The sequence below is a fragment of the Triturus cristatus genome, chromosome 3_2, assembly GCF_964204655.1.
Source record: "Triturus cristatus chromosome 3_2, aTriCri1.1, whole genome shotgun sequence".
In the NCBI taxonomy this organism is placed as follows: domain Eukaryota; kingdom Metazoa; phylum Chordata; class Amphibia; order Caudata; family Salamandridae; genus Triturus; species Triturus cristatus.
In genome coordinates this window covers 933,876,040-933,893,480 of record NC_140584.1, presented here as the reverse complement: position 1 = coordinate 933,893,480, position 17,441 = coordinate 933,876,040, and the positions used below count along the sequence as shown (strand labels likewise).

The window sequence follows — 17,441 nt, the reverse complement described above, 5'->3', positions numbered from 1 at the left end:
TCCAGTGTGGGTAACAGAGGGAGTTGGTATCTTTGGGTGTCAGCCAGGGACATATGCATCGTCTCAAACTACGAGGCCCATGGAACAAAAGGTGGATGAAATACAGGCCACGCCATCCAGAGCCAGTGGACCAGGACCAACCCCAGAGGATGTGAGTTTGAGGGCTGTATGGGCATGGAAAACACAATACGTTTCTTATCTAGACAAACAATGTTAAGGGTCATGCATGTAGGTTAAAGCTGTTAAACTATTAGACAAGGCCATAAATAACTGTGATATGTTTCTGGGCTGGAGCAATGCTGACCTAAATTTTATGTTTAATTAAAAATGTTGCTACAAATATTAAAAGATGCTTCTTCATTTTGAGTGCCATGACATTTTTAGAATCCTCCGTCAGCTTTATTTGGCCTATAATATGATTGCACAAGTTAAAGAAGTGTTGTTTCTAAATAAATACAATCCATACTTTTCTAGAAACACTTTTGATTTGGGAGTGTACAATGAAGAGAGAATGGGGGCCCACAACTTGTCAGTCCATAGCCTAGATCACTGGGCCCTTCAATCTTTCATTCTTCTGAAGTAAAAAAAAAAATGAGTGAAGTTCAAGTCGGTAATAGTAATGCTTTTTATGCAAAGCCCTTTTTCCGCCAAAACAAAGATAGTGTGTGCTATGGAAAAGCAGAATAATTTGGTTATGTACCTTTGCTTTATAAATGTAGAATGAACAATGCCAATAGCATGTACCTGATAGGTTTCTTAAGAATTGCTGATGTTTCAATTTTGAGGTGCAATATTGCTTTTATATTTTCCTGAAGTGCACATTAAAGTTTCATTTATTATAGAGGCCCTTGGATCATTTTATTCAGTGCTATTACAATTGAACATTTGCTGCACTGTGAAACTCTCTTTCTCATGAGAAGATCCTACCATCTACTCATTAGTTAGCTTTGTTCCAGTCAAGTGCTCATGTTTCCATTTACTTGTATCGATGCTCTATGGGATTAACTCCTATGTGCTGTAGCTTTAAAAATTAGAAAGGAAAAACTAACACCTAGGGATTAATAATATATCTACGTTACGGTGACGAGAAAAATTAATTATCTCCTCCCTTGAGTTATTTTATCCTCAAATGTAAACTATGTTATCATTATTCTTAATAGTCATACATAGGAAATCCGACCCAACAATGAATATATCTTTCCTTAGATCTGCGTCTAAGTGTGTTTATTGTTTTGTATTTCACCAAACATATATAGAAAGATTAATCTTTTAGACATATATAAAAAAACATTTATAATATTTACATTCTTTTCTTACAAAAAAGTCAATACACATATACATCTATGCGACCCTATATTTAAATTAGGATGCTTAAAGGATTAATCTACTCCAGCATTCCTTTCTAATGACGATCAAACCTAATCGAGAACTTTAGAGATCTTTTTTCATTCTGATCTCTACTTTCATAAAAGTACTCTGCTAGACATGAATCCAAACAAAATTTGGTAATTTAACTGAATGTCTTCCAAGTCGGTGTATTGTGTTTTACTTTACAACATGTGGTAAATAAATATAGGTATTTTATGTCAATCATGAACATACGAGAATAATCCACCATGCTACCTGTCAAACTAAGTATCAGAGTAATATGTGTCAAATGTGTGTGGGGAATAATTTTCCAAGATGCCCACCCGCTGGCCGCCATGAAAGAATAGCATACTCACTGATTACTTCCATGTTCTCAAAAATGCAAAGCTCTTGCTTGTCTCTACATACAGCACAGATCAACACACTTTGTGGATTTGGGAGGGAAGAGGATGTGATGGAAAGAGAGAGGTTGAGAAAAAAGGGGTGGGTGTGTGAGTAAAAAAGGGAAAGAGAAAAGCAGTCTGTAAAGGCATATATCATCCTTGCAGGAGATATCTCCCCTCCCTCTTACCCTTGAATCCCAAACCCATAGCAGATACATTAATGCCTAAAAGATAACATACTCTAAATGCAGTTTATCGTGCCAACAAGCAAGCAGTTTGCACTTTTACAGCTAAAATGAAGTTAGGTATCTAAACAGCTCAGACCTAGCTGACAGGATGGGAACACGATCAACTGAGGCATCAGGGTGACTGGCATGGGCGGGAAGATAATTCAAGACTAGTACTTTGTGTTTGATTCAGCAGATCTCAAAGATGAGGTAGGCTTGGAGTGGAAAACAGTCAAACTCTTTTAGGATGGGTGATATGTGGTTAAAGGACCCTTGATGAATTATGTGTGCAGTTTATTGCTCATGCTGTCTGTGTGTTGTTTGCAATTTGAGGTTTCAAGGATAGGTCAAAATCAATGATGAAACCAGGGGTTGTGTTGAGGGGAGAATCTGTCTATTTACATGTTTTGGCCCAGTCTTGGACTTGGCTTATACGGTGGTCTTAGTAAAGAGGTTGAATCTTATCTTAGTAGGGTGGAGTGTCACTGGGATGTGGGTGAATTCTGACCCCATGGCTGACTGTGATTTGCATCACATCAGGATGAAGCTTTGAAGAACTCTGCAGGTCACTGGCAAACATGAGAGTGATCTATTGAATGGGTAAGAAGAGAAACACAGAAGTATGGATTCTAAAAATTATGACAGGTGAGATTCAAAAAGATTGCAGAGATCATCTTTACCAGCAATATAAAGTGCATGATGTCATACTCTATGTTGCAGATGAGGTCTAAAATGTACTAAAGTCATTAAGTGCTCTTATGTAAGAGCAGTGAAAAAGAGCCTTGTTTTTTTCACTGTCCTGACATCAGCGTAGTGAATAACTAGATTTCAATAATGTGGAATGCTAGGGCATTAGTTACACTGAACTGGATCTGTTCAAAAGGAATCTCAACCCACATGACAATGACAGAGTCTTACTAAGTACAAGCTTGAAGATAATTTGGATCCATTCTACTCTTACTAATATTGAAGATATTTTCCTTCTACAGGGACATGCTGATCTTTAGAAAAGATTTTATCTGTGCCACACCTACAAGCTTCAGAATCCAAAACTAACTTTATTGGACACAACCCAATGAAGTGAACGTCACACCTGTCTTTACCATAATTAACTCCATCTCATCTAATTCACAAGTACAGGATCTTTAGCATAAAGACACCAAGGTATAGTATACTCTATGATTTATGTGATAAATTAATATACTATACCGAAGAAAAATGTTTAGCACCTACAGTTGTCCCCAATGTGTAGCTCGTGATCAATATGTTGCTCAAGACACCTCAAAATGCTGCTCACCAGATAACCCAACCACAATGATATTTTTTTGTAACTGCTATAACTGAGCAAGCTTCTTTTTTCTTTGGAGAATTTGGAAGCTTTCCTGATTGGTTTTTCCCTGCTGGTTTCCCCCGCATTGCTGCTCCCCACGAGGTTTGTTCCTGCAGGGCATTGTCTGGCAGAAACTTTCCAAGATTCTAAGATCTAAGGTACGGACACTGAATTCTCTTTAATGATGGGTTGGCATCTTTAAAACAGTGCAACAAGCTTTATTCTGAGGTCATTGCCAGCATGAAGAGCAGGAGATATCAAGTGGGTGCAGGAGGCACTAAGTGGCCGAAGAGCAGATGGGCAGACGATGAGGCAGAAATGGATCGTATCTGTAACAAGGCAACTATTTTGCCAGTGTTAATACCTTCTCCTTTCAAAGTAAACTGGGCAGTGGAATGCATTGTTTGAATAGGAATTCCTGAACACCAATGAAAGGCTGATCTCAGTAAAGTCTATTTATCCAGCATGGAATTGACAAATAATGTGCACTGTTAGCACGGAGGTTCTTCCAAAGTGAACTAACTGTAGAATTGTGGAATAACTAAAGTCATGCCTACTGCATTTTGGAAAACAGCAATGTGTGCCAGCAGGATTTTGCAACACATGCTGGCTAAAGAATTATGAAAAGTTACAAAATGTTGCCTATTGAATCTGGATGAGTTATGAATTGCGGAATTGAATAGCTATCTCGAAATTTCAAAGTTATGTAGAGCAAATAATGCAATGACTCCCAACTGCTCTGATCCAGGACACGTTTGAAAAGATAAATATAAATCAATTCCTAATTCTGAAACATACTGAAGTCTGGCAGTTGATTTCCCTACAGGACTATTATGTAATTAGCGAAATCTACACACTGGTTGGACTGTAGAAGGTTGTAATGTGTGTTAAATGTTGTATTATATCATTTGTAAGATGTGATAGAAGGGCATTATGGAAAATTGTTATATGTGATTAGGTTGGAATGTAAACTTTTCTTACATGCCGCTGAGTTTCACAGTGTTATCTGCCTAATTTACTATGAAATGCAACATTTGTCACAGAAACTCCTATGTATTATAGCCTATTTTGTGAGCAACAGAACGGCAATAATATAGCTAAAATGTACAGTTGTTCACTATTTTTACTGCAAGTTCCTCAGGAAGAATACGTATCCCAATTCATATAAACAGATATTTTACTCCAGCCAGGTTTAAATAATTTTGCACGGATTTTAAACTACAACATGCAACTTCACATTGTACTTACAAAATTTTCTTTGATAGAGAAACCCCAAATCTCTATGCAGATTTTTATTTCAATCCAAACAAGGTTGTGCCAATGTTATTGTGCTAACATGCTTCATAAGGGACCCTTTAACAAAACATTTTCCAAATGTGCTTGGGAACTGCTAACGTCTCCCTTGTAAAGAACTCTTTAATTCCATCCAATATTGACCAAATGGTGTGGCCCAGTGTCCTCGGAAATTCCCAATTCAACATGATTCAAAAATCGCTGAGAGGAAAGTACGTCCACTGAAAAAACTGTATAACTGTTAATGGACTACACTGTATTTTAAAATTAATTGTTCCTCTAAATTAGTATGGTTAATCACAGCTAACATGTATTTTGTTTTATAGGTATGCGGTTCATAACTACTAAATAACGCAGCAATGATTTAGCCAATGTATGCCAATGTTTTACATTGTGTTTTTGATTCTGCTTTTCATTGCAACGGATATACATTTTTTATTCATTGCTACTGACCTACAAGATGGGAGTATGGTCCCTCCTGACCTTGGGGATTTTTCCATTCTAAATCAAATTGTTTCCTGCCTTTAATCTTTGAGCACCTCTTCACAAAATCTACATCATGCATGTACAAGTGATCAAAACATCACCTTCGTGTTCGAGAAGGTGAATGGGCGCATCTGATACATCCTAATTGCTTAGGCTTAATCCCTACAGGTTCTTTATCCTCAAGATGTGATATTTGTGCTGTGACTAGCAGGAGATAACTCTGCTTGAGAACATCTTTCATTAAACAGACGTGTTTACTTAGGGAAGGGCCAGTTAATCATTCTTTCCACCGTAAAGAAAAAAAAATTACATCTGCAATGATTAATTTTTTTTTTTTTAGAGTTTTATTTAGCGCGAACTAGACCCGAATCGGGTATCAGAGCGCTTTACGCGAGCACCAGTTTCGTTACAGAAGGACACATTCATTTTTGTTTGGCACAGGGAGATTAAGTGATTTGGCCAGAATCACAGGATGTTGAGCGTCGTAGCCGAGATTCAAACCTGGTTCCCCAGCTTTGAGGTCGACCGCTCTAGCCGTAAGGCTACATCCTCTTCTCAATGATAACCTTCAGCTCTTCCAAAATAAAACGCTGTTAGTTGGGCCTCTCCTGACCGCTCAAATTCTGCTGTTTCTAAGTGTGATATGTAAAATATGACATTTCCCATACGTTTTCGGCTGAAAGGAAGCTCTGCACCTCATCCCACTCACTTATAAGCTGCAAATCTCCAAATTAAAGTTAGTTACAATTCAAGATTGAAATTCTCATAGTGACTAATAAAAGGGTAACCGATGCGCTATACTGGTATTGTCTGGATTATCAAATCTTTCCTAAGATTTGCAATAACAAATATCACATTGGCCGCAAAATAAATTGTGATGATGTAGAAAATATTTCCAAAGTATAGCCATCAAACTAGGTTCCAACAAAAAAAGATATAATTAGACTCCGTCAGTTCAAGAATGTATATATATTATAATACATATTTATAAACCGGCAAACTCACAAGGCTACAGTACACAGAAAACTTCACACTATAAACCAGAACTGTCTTTCACTGCATAAGTAACACCATTAAAATGTCATTCTTCTACAACTTAGATTGAACAGCAGGTCGGATACTGAACAGGTTTGCCATGGATTGAGATCACCCCGGAAAACTAAAAATACTGAAATGCTAATCTGGCCTTAAATTTGGAACAAATAAACATAAATAATGCAGTGTAGCCTAAGACAGCACATGTAATGCAGTCAATATGGAGTCTAGAAATTACATAGCAAGCATCGGTTTCAAACCAGGTTGATTGGCACAGTGCCTATCAAAGGCAGATGAATTCAGCACTAATTTGACCTCTAATTATCAATGCTCGGTAGCCACAAAATGTGCAAAATTCTCTTTGCTATGACCAATAGGCATCTCCTGACCATCTGCACAAAAGAATCGTCTAAGTTTCCCTCCTCTCACTAGATGGTCCATCAATTTGGAGATATCCCTTCTCCCTCTAAAGCAAACACCAGTGAAGCCCCTAAGGAACGCAGGATTTCACGTGTAATGACAACTAGTATATCACATTCCCAGCTGTGCACACACTCGCACGTTTATCTCACGCTGATATTAAATAAAGGTGGTCCAATAAAACACAATTTTTTCAAACAAGTGTACTAATTAAGGCACATTCGCTTATTGATTACCATTTTACAAAGGTCAACGTGATTTATTATCAAATTACAAGCAAGCTAGATCTACTTTTATGTTATTTTGTGCTCTGGTTCTGGTTAAATGCCTGTGTGTGTCTTTTACACATGACAAAACAGACTAGCATTAACCATGCATGCAAATCGTCAGTGAGAAATGTGATATTTATCAACACTGTTGAGGGTAGCGGGGGTGTATCATAACCAATATGAGATTTTGCTCTCCTGGGTCATAGCCCCTCCAAACACTTAAGAACGACCAAGTTGATTGCCTTTGGCAACACTCTTTCAGATGGACACAATAACTCCTGCGGATTCCTTAAGTGAACCTATTCATAGGCACCAGACTAGATCCAGAAAATGTTCATAGCTTTGACCTGTCACTGGCTCTAGGTGATGCCATCAGAAATCATTAATTGAGTCTCGCAACTCCATCGGGAAGAGTTTCAGGTCCTTGAGCATAGGTATTGTCAGTTCTGCATCACTTTTTTCCACTGTCATGTGGAACACGCAAACCAAAAATAAGCATGTAATAAAAAAGCAATTGGAGGTTTGTAGGTAAGCTGCATGAGATACAGAATTCATCAGAGAGAAAGTTTGTGATCGTAAGTAAGATGCGTTACAAATGGACATAAATTCTTACCGATTCCTTAAGTAAACCCCTTCCAAAGCATCCTTGTAGGCAGAGGATTAAGAATTCCAAAACTTGCAACACCACTCAAACAAATTGTGATTACACCTGCTCTTCCAAGGTAAGAATGTGATCTGTGCCACAATAGAGTACAAGGACTGACTGCTTTACAGATGGTTCTGAATAGGAGTGCTTCCTAAAAAGGATGATGCAGCTACGGTCCAAGGGGCTTGCAAACATTCAGAGCTCCATTTACTTGCGAACTTGTGACACCGTCTTACTATTAAAACAATCACCTCAAGATGGTGTGTTTCTTCACAGCCTGTTTGAGTTGAGAGGCCTGAAGCTCTATAAGCAGGCTTATTAGCTATGATAGACTAAGACTTGTGGGTATAGTGACTCAAAGTCCTATAAGGGGAGGATCGACATATGAAGTCTTTCCTCGTCTTTGGTGGAATGCGGAGGTGGGACAAAGAACAGGGAGAAATGAGTTAAAACAAGAAAATGTATAGCCCCATTATGCAGGAAAAAACACTTGACTCCAAGGACTACCTTGTCTTTACAGAATGAGGTGAAAGTCAGGGATGCTGATAAAGTCCAAATTCACTAACTGACTGAGCTATTGCAATGCAAGAACTCTGTTCTCCAGGAAAAATTATTTTAAATACAAGAGTGCAACGGCTGAAATAGTTGACTAATAAAGAAGATAAATTGGGAGCACATTTTTCTGCAGCTCTTTCAAAAAATGAATAATGATGGGCAAACTGAAGAGCTATCCCGAATAGGTGGAAATGTGGATATTGATAGAACACCCAGGTATCCTTTCACTCTGTCTAGGTTTAGCCTCTTCTTAGCCAACGCGAACAGGAGCTGAAGAATCTGGACCACCTCAACACAGAAAGGATCCAAAGACCTGTCTTAACAGCAGGAAGCAAACACTGTCAATCTATACTGCCCTAGTTAAAGGGAATGTGGGCAACAGACGAATGCTGGAAGTTGGAGTGAAGAATCTCATCCTTCTTTTGAGTAAGCAAGTCCTCCTAAACTAAATGTTTCCAATGAAGAGAGCAACTCGGGTGCAGATGTTCAGGGGGCCAAGGCTTTATGCCCCATTCGGAAACTATCAAGATTAGCCAAGCATGGTGGAATTGGATCTGCTGACTGGCATTCTGAAATAGCTAAGCAAGTGGAAAGGCATAGTGCAGAGTATAAGTGCAAGGAAGGTAAAAAGTGTTTCCCAGAGAATTCAGGGGTTGGTGTTTCCTGGGGTAGTACAGAGAAGATCTCTTGAGGCGGTCATGAAGAGATAGATTTTAGGGAAACCTCAAATTTGAAAGATGTGTTGCTTCACCTCCTGTGCTAGGTCTATTGTGTGGTTGAGTGAAGTCTGCTGAGATAATCTGCAATGACATTGACTTTCAATATTAGAAGAGCAGCTGACAGGCCAGTTTTTATGTCTGGGGATCAGCGCCTGAGCGCCATGGCTTTATTACAATAGGGAAGTCCCTTTCTTTTTGTTTAGATAAGGGACAAAAGGTGGTATTCTTTGACAGTATTGAAACTTTCTTATTCTAAAGCTCAGTTAGAAAGTACTTACAGACCATTGTCACTGCTGTCAATCAAATAGGTTAATGTGGAACGTATGTTCTTGTAGTAATCAAAGTGCTGAACAAGAGGTAAGCCAGATGAGCACCTCATCCCTGCAGAAAACCATCAGTCACTAGAGTCAGTTTTGGCAAATCATTCCGAAAGAGTTCCCACCAGAAATAAATTGAGGGGAACTAAAAACCCAGTAGAGCAGCTTCAATAAAGTTATACAGAAAAATAAAACCCTGCAATGATCTCTAGAACTCAATGCATTGCTGTCAAACTGTTGGGGTCTTAGGGGTGGGGGGTAGGCCGAATGCCATGTTGACCCACCCACACCCTCGGGGTGGGGACGAGCACAAGACCATAAACCAAGGGGGTTGCTCTCCAAGCCTAAGGAGTAAATAAAAACATTTGTTGGTGATCTAGTGGGATTTTTGACCTCCACTCTCCTTGGTGAGCAGTTTGAGGGTAAACAACCCCATCCTCTGCCCGGGGGTGGGGTAAAAAGACTGTTGCGTCCAGGGTTGAGGCATCACTTCCGATCCCCCAACAACATTAAAAAAGAGAGTCCCTGGTGTTCTAGTGGGCTCTTTATGTTTAAATGTTTTTAGTGAATGTTGTACAAACAGCGCCAGAATAAAACAATACTGCAAACACCATGTCTTAATACAGTTGGACCATGCCAGACCCCACAACAGTATTAACAACCTCCAATGTAGAAAGAACATCGCCCTGAAGTCAGGGCACTGAGCGGAAATCTCTATTGATAGGTCCATGTGCATACCAACCCAGTCATAGAGGTGTACAACAATACTATTCCAACAAAAAAAGAAAAAATGATCGCAAGAAAACGCCAACACCCCGCCCACCCCTCCCCATGCCGGTGATCTCGCAAACCCTGATTGACTCCTTCTCATCCCTGCCCCTAGTCCTGGAACCTAGCCCTCGGGTTCGAGGTGTTCTGACCATAGTTTGTCGATACGCAGCACTCTGAGATATTTGGGCTGAGTGATCTCGTGGAACTCGGAGGAAAGCAGAGAGATATAAGGCTGCCATGTCTTCTGGAAGGAATCTGTTGTACCCATTAAGGCAGAGGATATCCGCTCCATTCCCAAATTGAACCACAGCCTATGGAGCCATCCAGTGTGGGTAGGACATGTAGCAGTCCCCCAAAGTGCCAAGACATTCTGAAGTGCTGCCCCCAATGCCATCCCCATTTGCCGTCCGCGCAAGCTCTTTAGTGGGTACGTGATCGGATTGGGCAGCCCCAAAACCACATAGACAGGAAGATGCGGGATTTGAGTGTTAAAAAGCGTGTCTAAAATCTTTGACCAACAATCAGTTAGTAGGGGGCACTCCCATAGAATGTGTAAAAGGGTACCGTCACAGCCGCATCCCCTCCAGGATTTAGGGCTCCTACTCGGACTGCCCCTATGCGGCCGCACTGGCGTAAGATACCAATAGGTTGCGCACTTCATCGCCGGTTCTATGCTGGCCACATTGCGCGCTGTGTGCTTGGCCCTGAAATATATCCCTTCCCAGTCTTTCCGGGTAAGTTCCCCTCCCAGCTCTTTTTCCCACCTGCTCTGACTCGGGGTGGCTTGTGATAATGTGCTGTACCGAATCATGTTATAGATATCAGTAATGAGACCCTTATCCGAAGATCTTGTAAGAAGCCATTTCTCAAACTTCGTGAGCCGTCGCCCCCCCTGCGGTCTAATCGGCTCCTGGAGGACCCAATGGCGTAACTGCAAGCATCCCATGCGCTCAGATTCGAGAATCCCGTACTCCTCCCGCACTTGTGTGAACGGGCGGATGCCGTCCAAGTCAAATAGATGGCCCACTGAGCGACAGGACGTATCTTTCCATGCCTGAAAGACAGCCTCGGGCATCCCCGGGTTAAACTCACTATTACCGAAAAGCAGGGTAAGGGGGGATGGAAAGGTTGAAAGCTTCCCCTTCTTCGCCACCGCGTCCCACGCTAACAACACCGATTTCGTAACCGGCGACCGCAGCAATCCCTTCGGTCGCTGTGCCTTTTTCAAAAAGGGGACTTTCCATAATGGAATCAATGCCAGTGCCCTATCCAGAAAAAGCCACCGCTTTTCGAACTCCGGTCTTGCCCACCCCACCTAATAGTGCATCTGCACCCCTCGGTAGTAACTGGTCACGTCTGGGATCCCCAGTCCCCCTTCATCGGGTCTCATATAACGCAACGCTTTGCTCATCCATAGTCTCGCCCCCGCCCATACAAAGTAATTGATAGCCCGCTGCAGCTCTGCTAAGGCCCCCACCGGCGGCAGCGCCGGTAAAGTCTGGAACAGGTAGAGGGCTTTCGGTAGAAGGGATATAACTGCCGCCACGCGGCCCAAAAGCGAAAGAGGGAATTTGCTCCATGCCCCTAAGTCCGTTTTCACCTGCCTGGCCAATCTCGCATAATTCAGCTGGGTCGTGCGCTGTACCGACGAGGCGAGCTCCAATCCCAAGTAAGGGATGGAGTCCATTAGTCAAATCCCATGCATGGTCGCCTCCCCCCCAGTCCGCGGGTCCCGGGTGGAGTTTAAGTGAAGGATCATAGATTTGTCCACGTTCACTCGATAACCCGACACTCGGCCAAAGTCCGAGAGTTCCTCCAAAAACACCGGGAGCGACCTGGCTGGGTCCAACAACGCCGATATCACATCATCAGCGTATAGGCTGATGGGGTGAGATTCCCTGCCAAATGGGATCCCGGTGATCTGTGTATTTTCCCGAACCCTCTGCGCGAGAGGTTCGATGTAAAGGGAAAACAGCAGGGGAGAGAGGGGCACCCCTGCCTGGTGCCCCTGCGGATGGGAAACGCTCAAGAAGAAACCCCATTCACCCGAATAGTCGCCGTAGGATCTTTATAGCAACAGTCCACCCAACCCCTGAACCGCTCCCCAATGCCCACCTTAGACATAGTATGAGCAAGGAAGCCCCAGTCGACACGGTCAAATGCTTTTTTCCACGTCTATTGTCAAAAGCAGCGCATCCATGCCCGTGCAATGGGCTTTGTCGATCAGATGGAGCACCCTCTTCATATTGTCGGCACACTGTCTAAATTGTATAAACCCTGCCTGATCCGGTTCGATCAAACTGAGCATGGTAGGGCCCAGTCGTGTAGCCAAAATCCCTGTAAACAATTTAAAATCCATAATTAACAAGGAAATTGGTCTAAATGACCCGCATCTTTGCCCAGCCTTCTCTGGATTGGGTAACACTACTATAGCCGCTGCCATCATTGCGGCTGGAATAGGTGTCCCATCCCCAAAAGTGTTAAAAAGACTGGTTAAGAGCAGGGCGAGGATATGGCAAAAATAATTATAATAAAGGGCCGGGAAGCCATCCGGACCCGGAGACTTAAGCACCTTAAGGCGCGAAATTGCCATGATCACATCCTCCGCACGGATGGGGGCATCCAACATAGCCACTTGAGTAGGGGTAAGCGAAGACATAGAGACCGACTGGAGACAGTTCAGCACTGCGGACTCAGGAGCCGGCTCTGCCATGTACAATTTCTAGTAAAACTCTACGAAAGTGTTTGCGATGTCCTGATCATCAGTGACCTCTCGGTGCCCTGCCGTGCGCAAGTAGGTAACTTTCGATTTTTGCCTACGGGCCCGTAATCTATTCGCCAAGAGGCGCCCTGTTCGGTCCCCCCCGATATAGAAAGCATGTTTTAGTTGCAGCGCTGCGTATTCTGCCCGGTCAAGATCCAGACTAGCTAATTGTGCCCTAGCAGCCTTAAGCTGGCACCAGACTCTCGGTGCCCCTGTTCTGCTATGAACCCGTTCAAGTTCCTGTACCTGAGCAGTCAAAGAGTCCCGCATCTTTTTACGCTCCTTATTTTTCGCTGCAGCAGTAGCTATGATCTCCCCCTGTAGCACAGCCTTCAGCGCCTCCCAGAGTGTGGTGGTGTGTGTGGTAGGATTGTCGTTGTGTGTGAGGTAGTCTTGAATGCAGCCAGTTAGCTGTTGGATCACCTTGTGGTGGGCAGAACGACTGTTATGGAGCATCGCCTCCCTTAATCTCCAACACGCCTGCTGCCGTGGGCCCGTGGGGAAGGTAAGTTGAACAACCATGGCGTCATGATCCAAAAGGGCCGTCGGTTCGATAGCTATCCCAGCCACCCTGCGCTGAATGTCCCGGGTTCCAAGAAAATAGTCCAAGCGGGCATAGGACCTGTGTGCGTGGGAAAAAAAGATATATTGTGTTGCCATTGGGTGGGCCTCCCTCCACATATCCAGAAACCCCAAGTCTGCCAGCCACCCCTTGCCCTCATCCGATAGCTCTGCCTTATGCCAATATGAAGCCTGTGATCTGTCCTTGCTGGCGTTCATAACCATATTCAGGTCTCCCCCCAGAAGAAGCATCTGATGCTGTCTGGACACTACATCAGACAAATCTGCCCGAAGGAACTTTTCTTACCCCCGCATTAGGGGCATATAGAGAGCCCACCACCACTGTCTGGGAGCCAAATTGTATGGTGTAAGCCAGTAATCTCCCCCTTATTTCTGCTACCTTCTCCTTTACCTCCCCCTGGCACCTATTGGAAGTAGAAGGGCCACCCCCGCTTTTTTCCCCAGTGCAGGAATAGTATTGGCTAGTGGGCTCTTTGACCCACCTCCAGGGGGACAGACTGGGGTTAAAAGGCTCCTAACCCCCCAATGGGGTGTACTGTTGCACCCACGGGAGGGGGAGCACAGGCCCATATCCAGAGGTCTACTATTCCCCACAGTGCACTGAACAATTCCATGGTGCCTAGTGGGCTTTCTGCCCCCCAATGGGCAGATGGAGGTAAACACCCCCTATTCGCCCACTGTGGTGGGCAGAACGACTGTTGTGTGCAGTGAAAGGGGGAGTACGCGTGCATTCACAGGAGCAGTGCACCCCCGTCCCAAAAAAGTATATTGAATATTTCCCTAGTGCCCTGATTAGCGATAAACACCCCCCAATCTGCCCCTCTGAGAGCAGAAGAACGTTGTTGCCTAGGGCAAGTGCCGACATCTGGGGTTTGGGGAGGGTGGACAGCCCCCACTGCCAGAAAACGTCCATGGTATTTGGTAGGGAGTGCCGTGCCTTCTTTGGTATGACCTTCCCAACATGATCCCCAGGCAGAGATCCACTAGGGGGCGAGAGCAACTGCCTGCCAGTCTTGATCGGTGCTCGGGCAGCCTCAAAAGTGAAAGCAGACCAAGGCGCATTCAGCTTTCACTTTTGTGTTGCACTGCAAGCTGCTCGGCACAGCAAAACTAAAATAAATTAATGTGAGGAAAGTTCTTTCCTCGCATCCTGACTTTAAATCAGAACAGAAAATGTATCTGGTGTTTTCATCAGATGCATTTGCTTTTCCTAAACGGTGGATGACCTAATGGCATCCACCGCATTGTGAAGGTAGGGAAGAGGACGTCAACTGGTCATCAACTGCACTAAAGCAGTTTAAAATACTCTGTTCATAAAAGCAGGTTATTAATGCATCATGAGTGACTGGACTTGAGTGGCAGTAGCACTGCCTGCATACCAGGTCACAGGGACTTCAACCACCACCTACAGTTTGACACAGCACACCTCCGCACAGTCCTCCCAGATAATCTCAACTGGGAAGTTTTGCCAATAACTTTACATCTGTGGAGCACAGTCCTTGATCTCACTCCCCAAGATGCAACAAGTGCTGTCTCTGTAGAGCCCTCAACACATTATTGCACAATACACGGTTAAAACTTTTACAATACTATCTGTGGCTCAGTGTTTCTACAGGTAAATTCATTTTTAGCGCGCATTAAGGATACCCGCAATCACATTTTTCTATATGCATTTTGTACCAAACATTTACAGGATTACTCACTGGTAATGTGGTGTTGGTTGAATAACTATGGTATACTTTTATATCACTGTTTTCTTCCTTTTTTAAACGCAATTTATGCATTGTTGCAAAACACTCAATTAAGTATTTTATATCCACAACTGGGGGTGGGGGCGCGCGTGTGTGTGTGTTAGCATGTGTGTGTGAGCTGCCAAAACTCTATCAGTACAAGAATCTAATTCAAAGTGGATTAAGCAAGGGAAATACAAACCAAACATTGTCAAATGGTTTGCATGTTGTGTAAGATCAGTTACCCTTTGAATAGAATATTTGAAATACCAGAAGGTATTAAAATGAAATGTATCTGTTTTCAAAAGTAAAATGACCTTGATCACCTAACATCACTTCAGTAAAAACAAAAATAAAAAATAAAAAGGTGATAGCAACCTATTAAGAAAACACATCTGAATCAAAAGCACCTAATGTGGGTTTCCTGACACTGACTAGAGGTTGGCAGTGAAGAAAATGTAAAAGAGAACCACCGCTTTTCTTTCTAGAGCTGGCTAAGCGTGTTTCAACTTGGCAACGTATACTGCTATTGAAATCAGATCCAGAGATTCAGCTTGTCAAAAACAAAATGCTTACGTACAAACAAAGAAGTTTAGAATTAAGTATATTAAATGGCAATAAGATATAATCTAATCACACTGTTGAATATATTACTTGAGGAACAAATATTAAGCAATTACATACAAATAAATTTGCCTATCTAGCCAAATCACTGACATGAAATCCGTTTTTTTATATCGACCTAAAGCAGGAAGGATATAGGAGGTTACCCTTTTTACCCACTCTTTTTTACACACAGCTTTAGCTATTTGTTGACCGGACCTATTGTTTCCAATACATTACATATACTTATGATGGGCTTTGGGTCATCTTGCTTATGATTGGAGAGCACTGTTGACTATCTCACATCCCTGCTACTGAATCAATTACATCACTATTCTTATGTTTGTCTTACCATGAGCATCTCACAGTGTTGAGGGTGAGCTACTTCATACCTTGCTTTGCAGAGTGTTGGAAAGACTGTTGTTTCTCCCTATCGCTCTCTCTGCTAATTATTCTCCTCTCTTTAGTCTTTGTTTGCCCTCCACACAGCATCCTCTTGCTCCTCCTTGGCATCGGCGGTGGTGGTGGTGCTGCTGCTGCTGTTGCTGGTGTGTGTGTGTGTGTGTGTGTGTGGGTGTGTGTGGGTCGGTGGGGGGGTGTTAATTGTCAGACATCTTTGAACGTGATTTATTAAACTAAATAAAAATTCATTCAACGATGGCTGCTGCAGATGGTGGCCATCTTTGAACAGCTGGTAAAGCCTTGCAAATGGGTTAAAATATAGCCTCAGTCTCGTGCATTTGGGGTGGCGCTCTTTTGATGCATTGCATTTAGTGATGTTTTAAAACCCATTCCAAGATGGTGGAAAGCATTGGTAAAGCTATAACTGTGATATTTTAGCTTTGCCAATGCTTGCTGGAATGAGCTCTCAGGGTCCGAGGATTCTTTGAGTACTTTGAACTAGGTTTATTCTGTCTTGAAACAGGTTCGAGTATAGTGTGCTAGAGGGCGACCTGGACCACTGGAATGATAAGATTCTACATCAAGGGTGTTTTGCTACCACAAGTGGTGCTATTGGCAAAGGTTAGTTGGTTACACCATAATGATTGCTGTCAGGTGTTAATCTAGTACCAATGAGCAAAACGTTTACCCACATAAGATTAATACGTTTCAAAACGACAAAATAGGGAATAATGTGGCCACAAATTGCGCTGCTTTACACTGCACAATTTGCATTTTCTTGACACGTAATTTAGTTAATCCTGGTGCATAACTTGGTCCTCCGTGGCCGCAAAGGCAGGAGGAATGTTTGCATCGGTTTATACAAAAGCACGTTTCCATCCCTCCGTGCTGCGGCTCGCAGCTACTCACGTCTTTGGCTTCCAGCAGCTCCGCGCATTTCTCGTTCTTGTTGCTATGGATTTCCGGGTGGACGCACGTGTGCTCCCGGCTGGAGAGGATGGTCATTCGGACGCCGGAGTAGGCCGTCCTCCTCAGTTCCTTGGTGATTTGCGCCAGCTGCTTGTGCGTCCTCGTGCCAAAGAAAATCTTGGGGACGTGGGGCCTGGCCCCGTTTTCAGGCTTCTTTGCACGGTCCGCATCCTTGGCATTTCCTTTCGATCTGGCGCAGACGCATATGGTACAAGGACTGACTGACTGAAAGAGAAAATAGAGAGAGATTTTATGAAGGAACATTTGTAAAAGTTGTCTCTTTGCCAAAGGTATTCTTTATTAGTTTTCCACCGTGGCGTTTCGAACATTGCAAGAACAGAACTTTGTGAAACCATTCACGTGCCATAGAGCACACATTGAAATTGCTGAAGTATTTCTGCCACATTACACATATTGGCAAAACAGGGCATTTGCCTGCAAGCCGCTCTAAGTAATACACGCAGACAGACCCTTGCTACTGTACATCCTTAAAAATGCTTCTATTTACCTTATTAGGGAGTTGTTTTTTTTAACACAGAGTGTATGTATTGCCTGGGGGTGATGGTCTTACC

General features: G+C 43.1%; 1 protein-coding gene across 2 annotated transcripts in view; it reads right to left on the bottom strand.

The window, feature by feature from the left end:
* BRIP1 (BRCA1 interacting DNA helicase 1) overlaps positions 1 to 17,441 on the bottom strand; it is a 1,188,160-nt gene that overhangs the window by 748,220 nt on the left and 422,499 nt on the right. For both annotated transcript variants that reach the window (XM_085649424.1, XM_085649423.1), the window contains exon 7: positions 16,810 to 17,094. In XM_085649424.1, the coding sequence (XP_085505550.1) occupies positions 16,810 to 17,094 (285 nt within the window). The remainder of the gene's footprint in view (positions 1 to 16,809; positions 17,095 to 17,441) is intronic.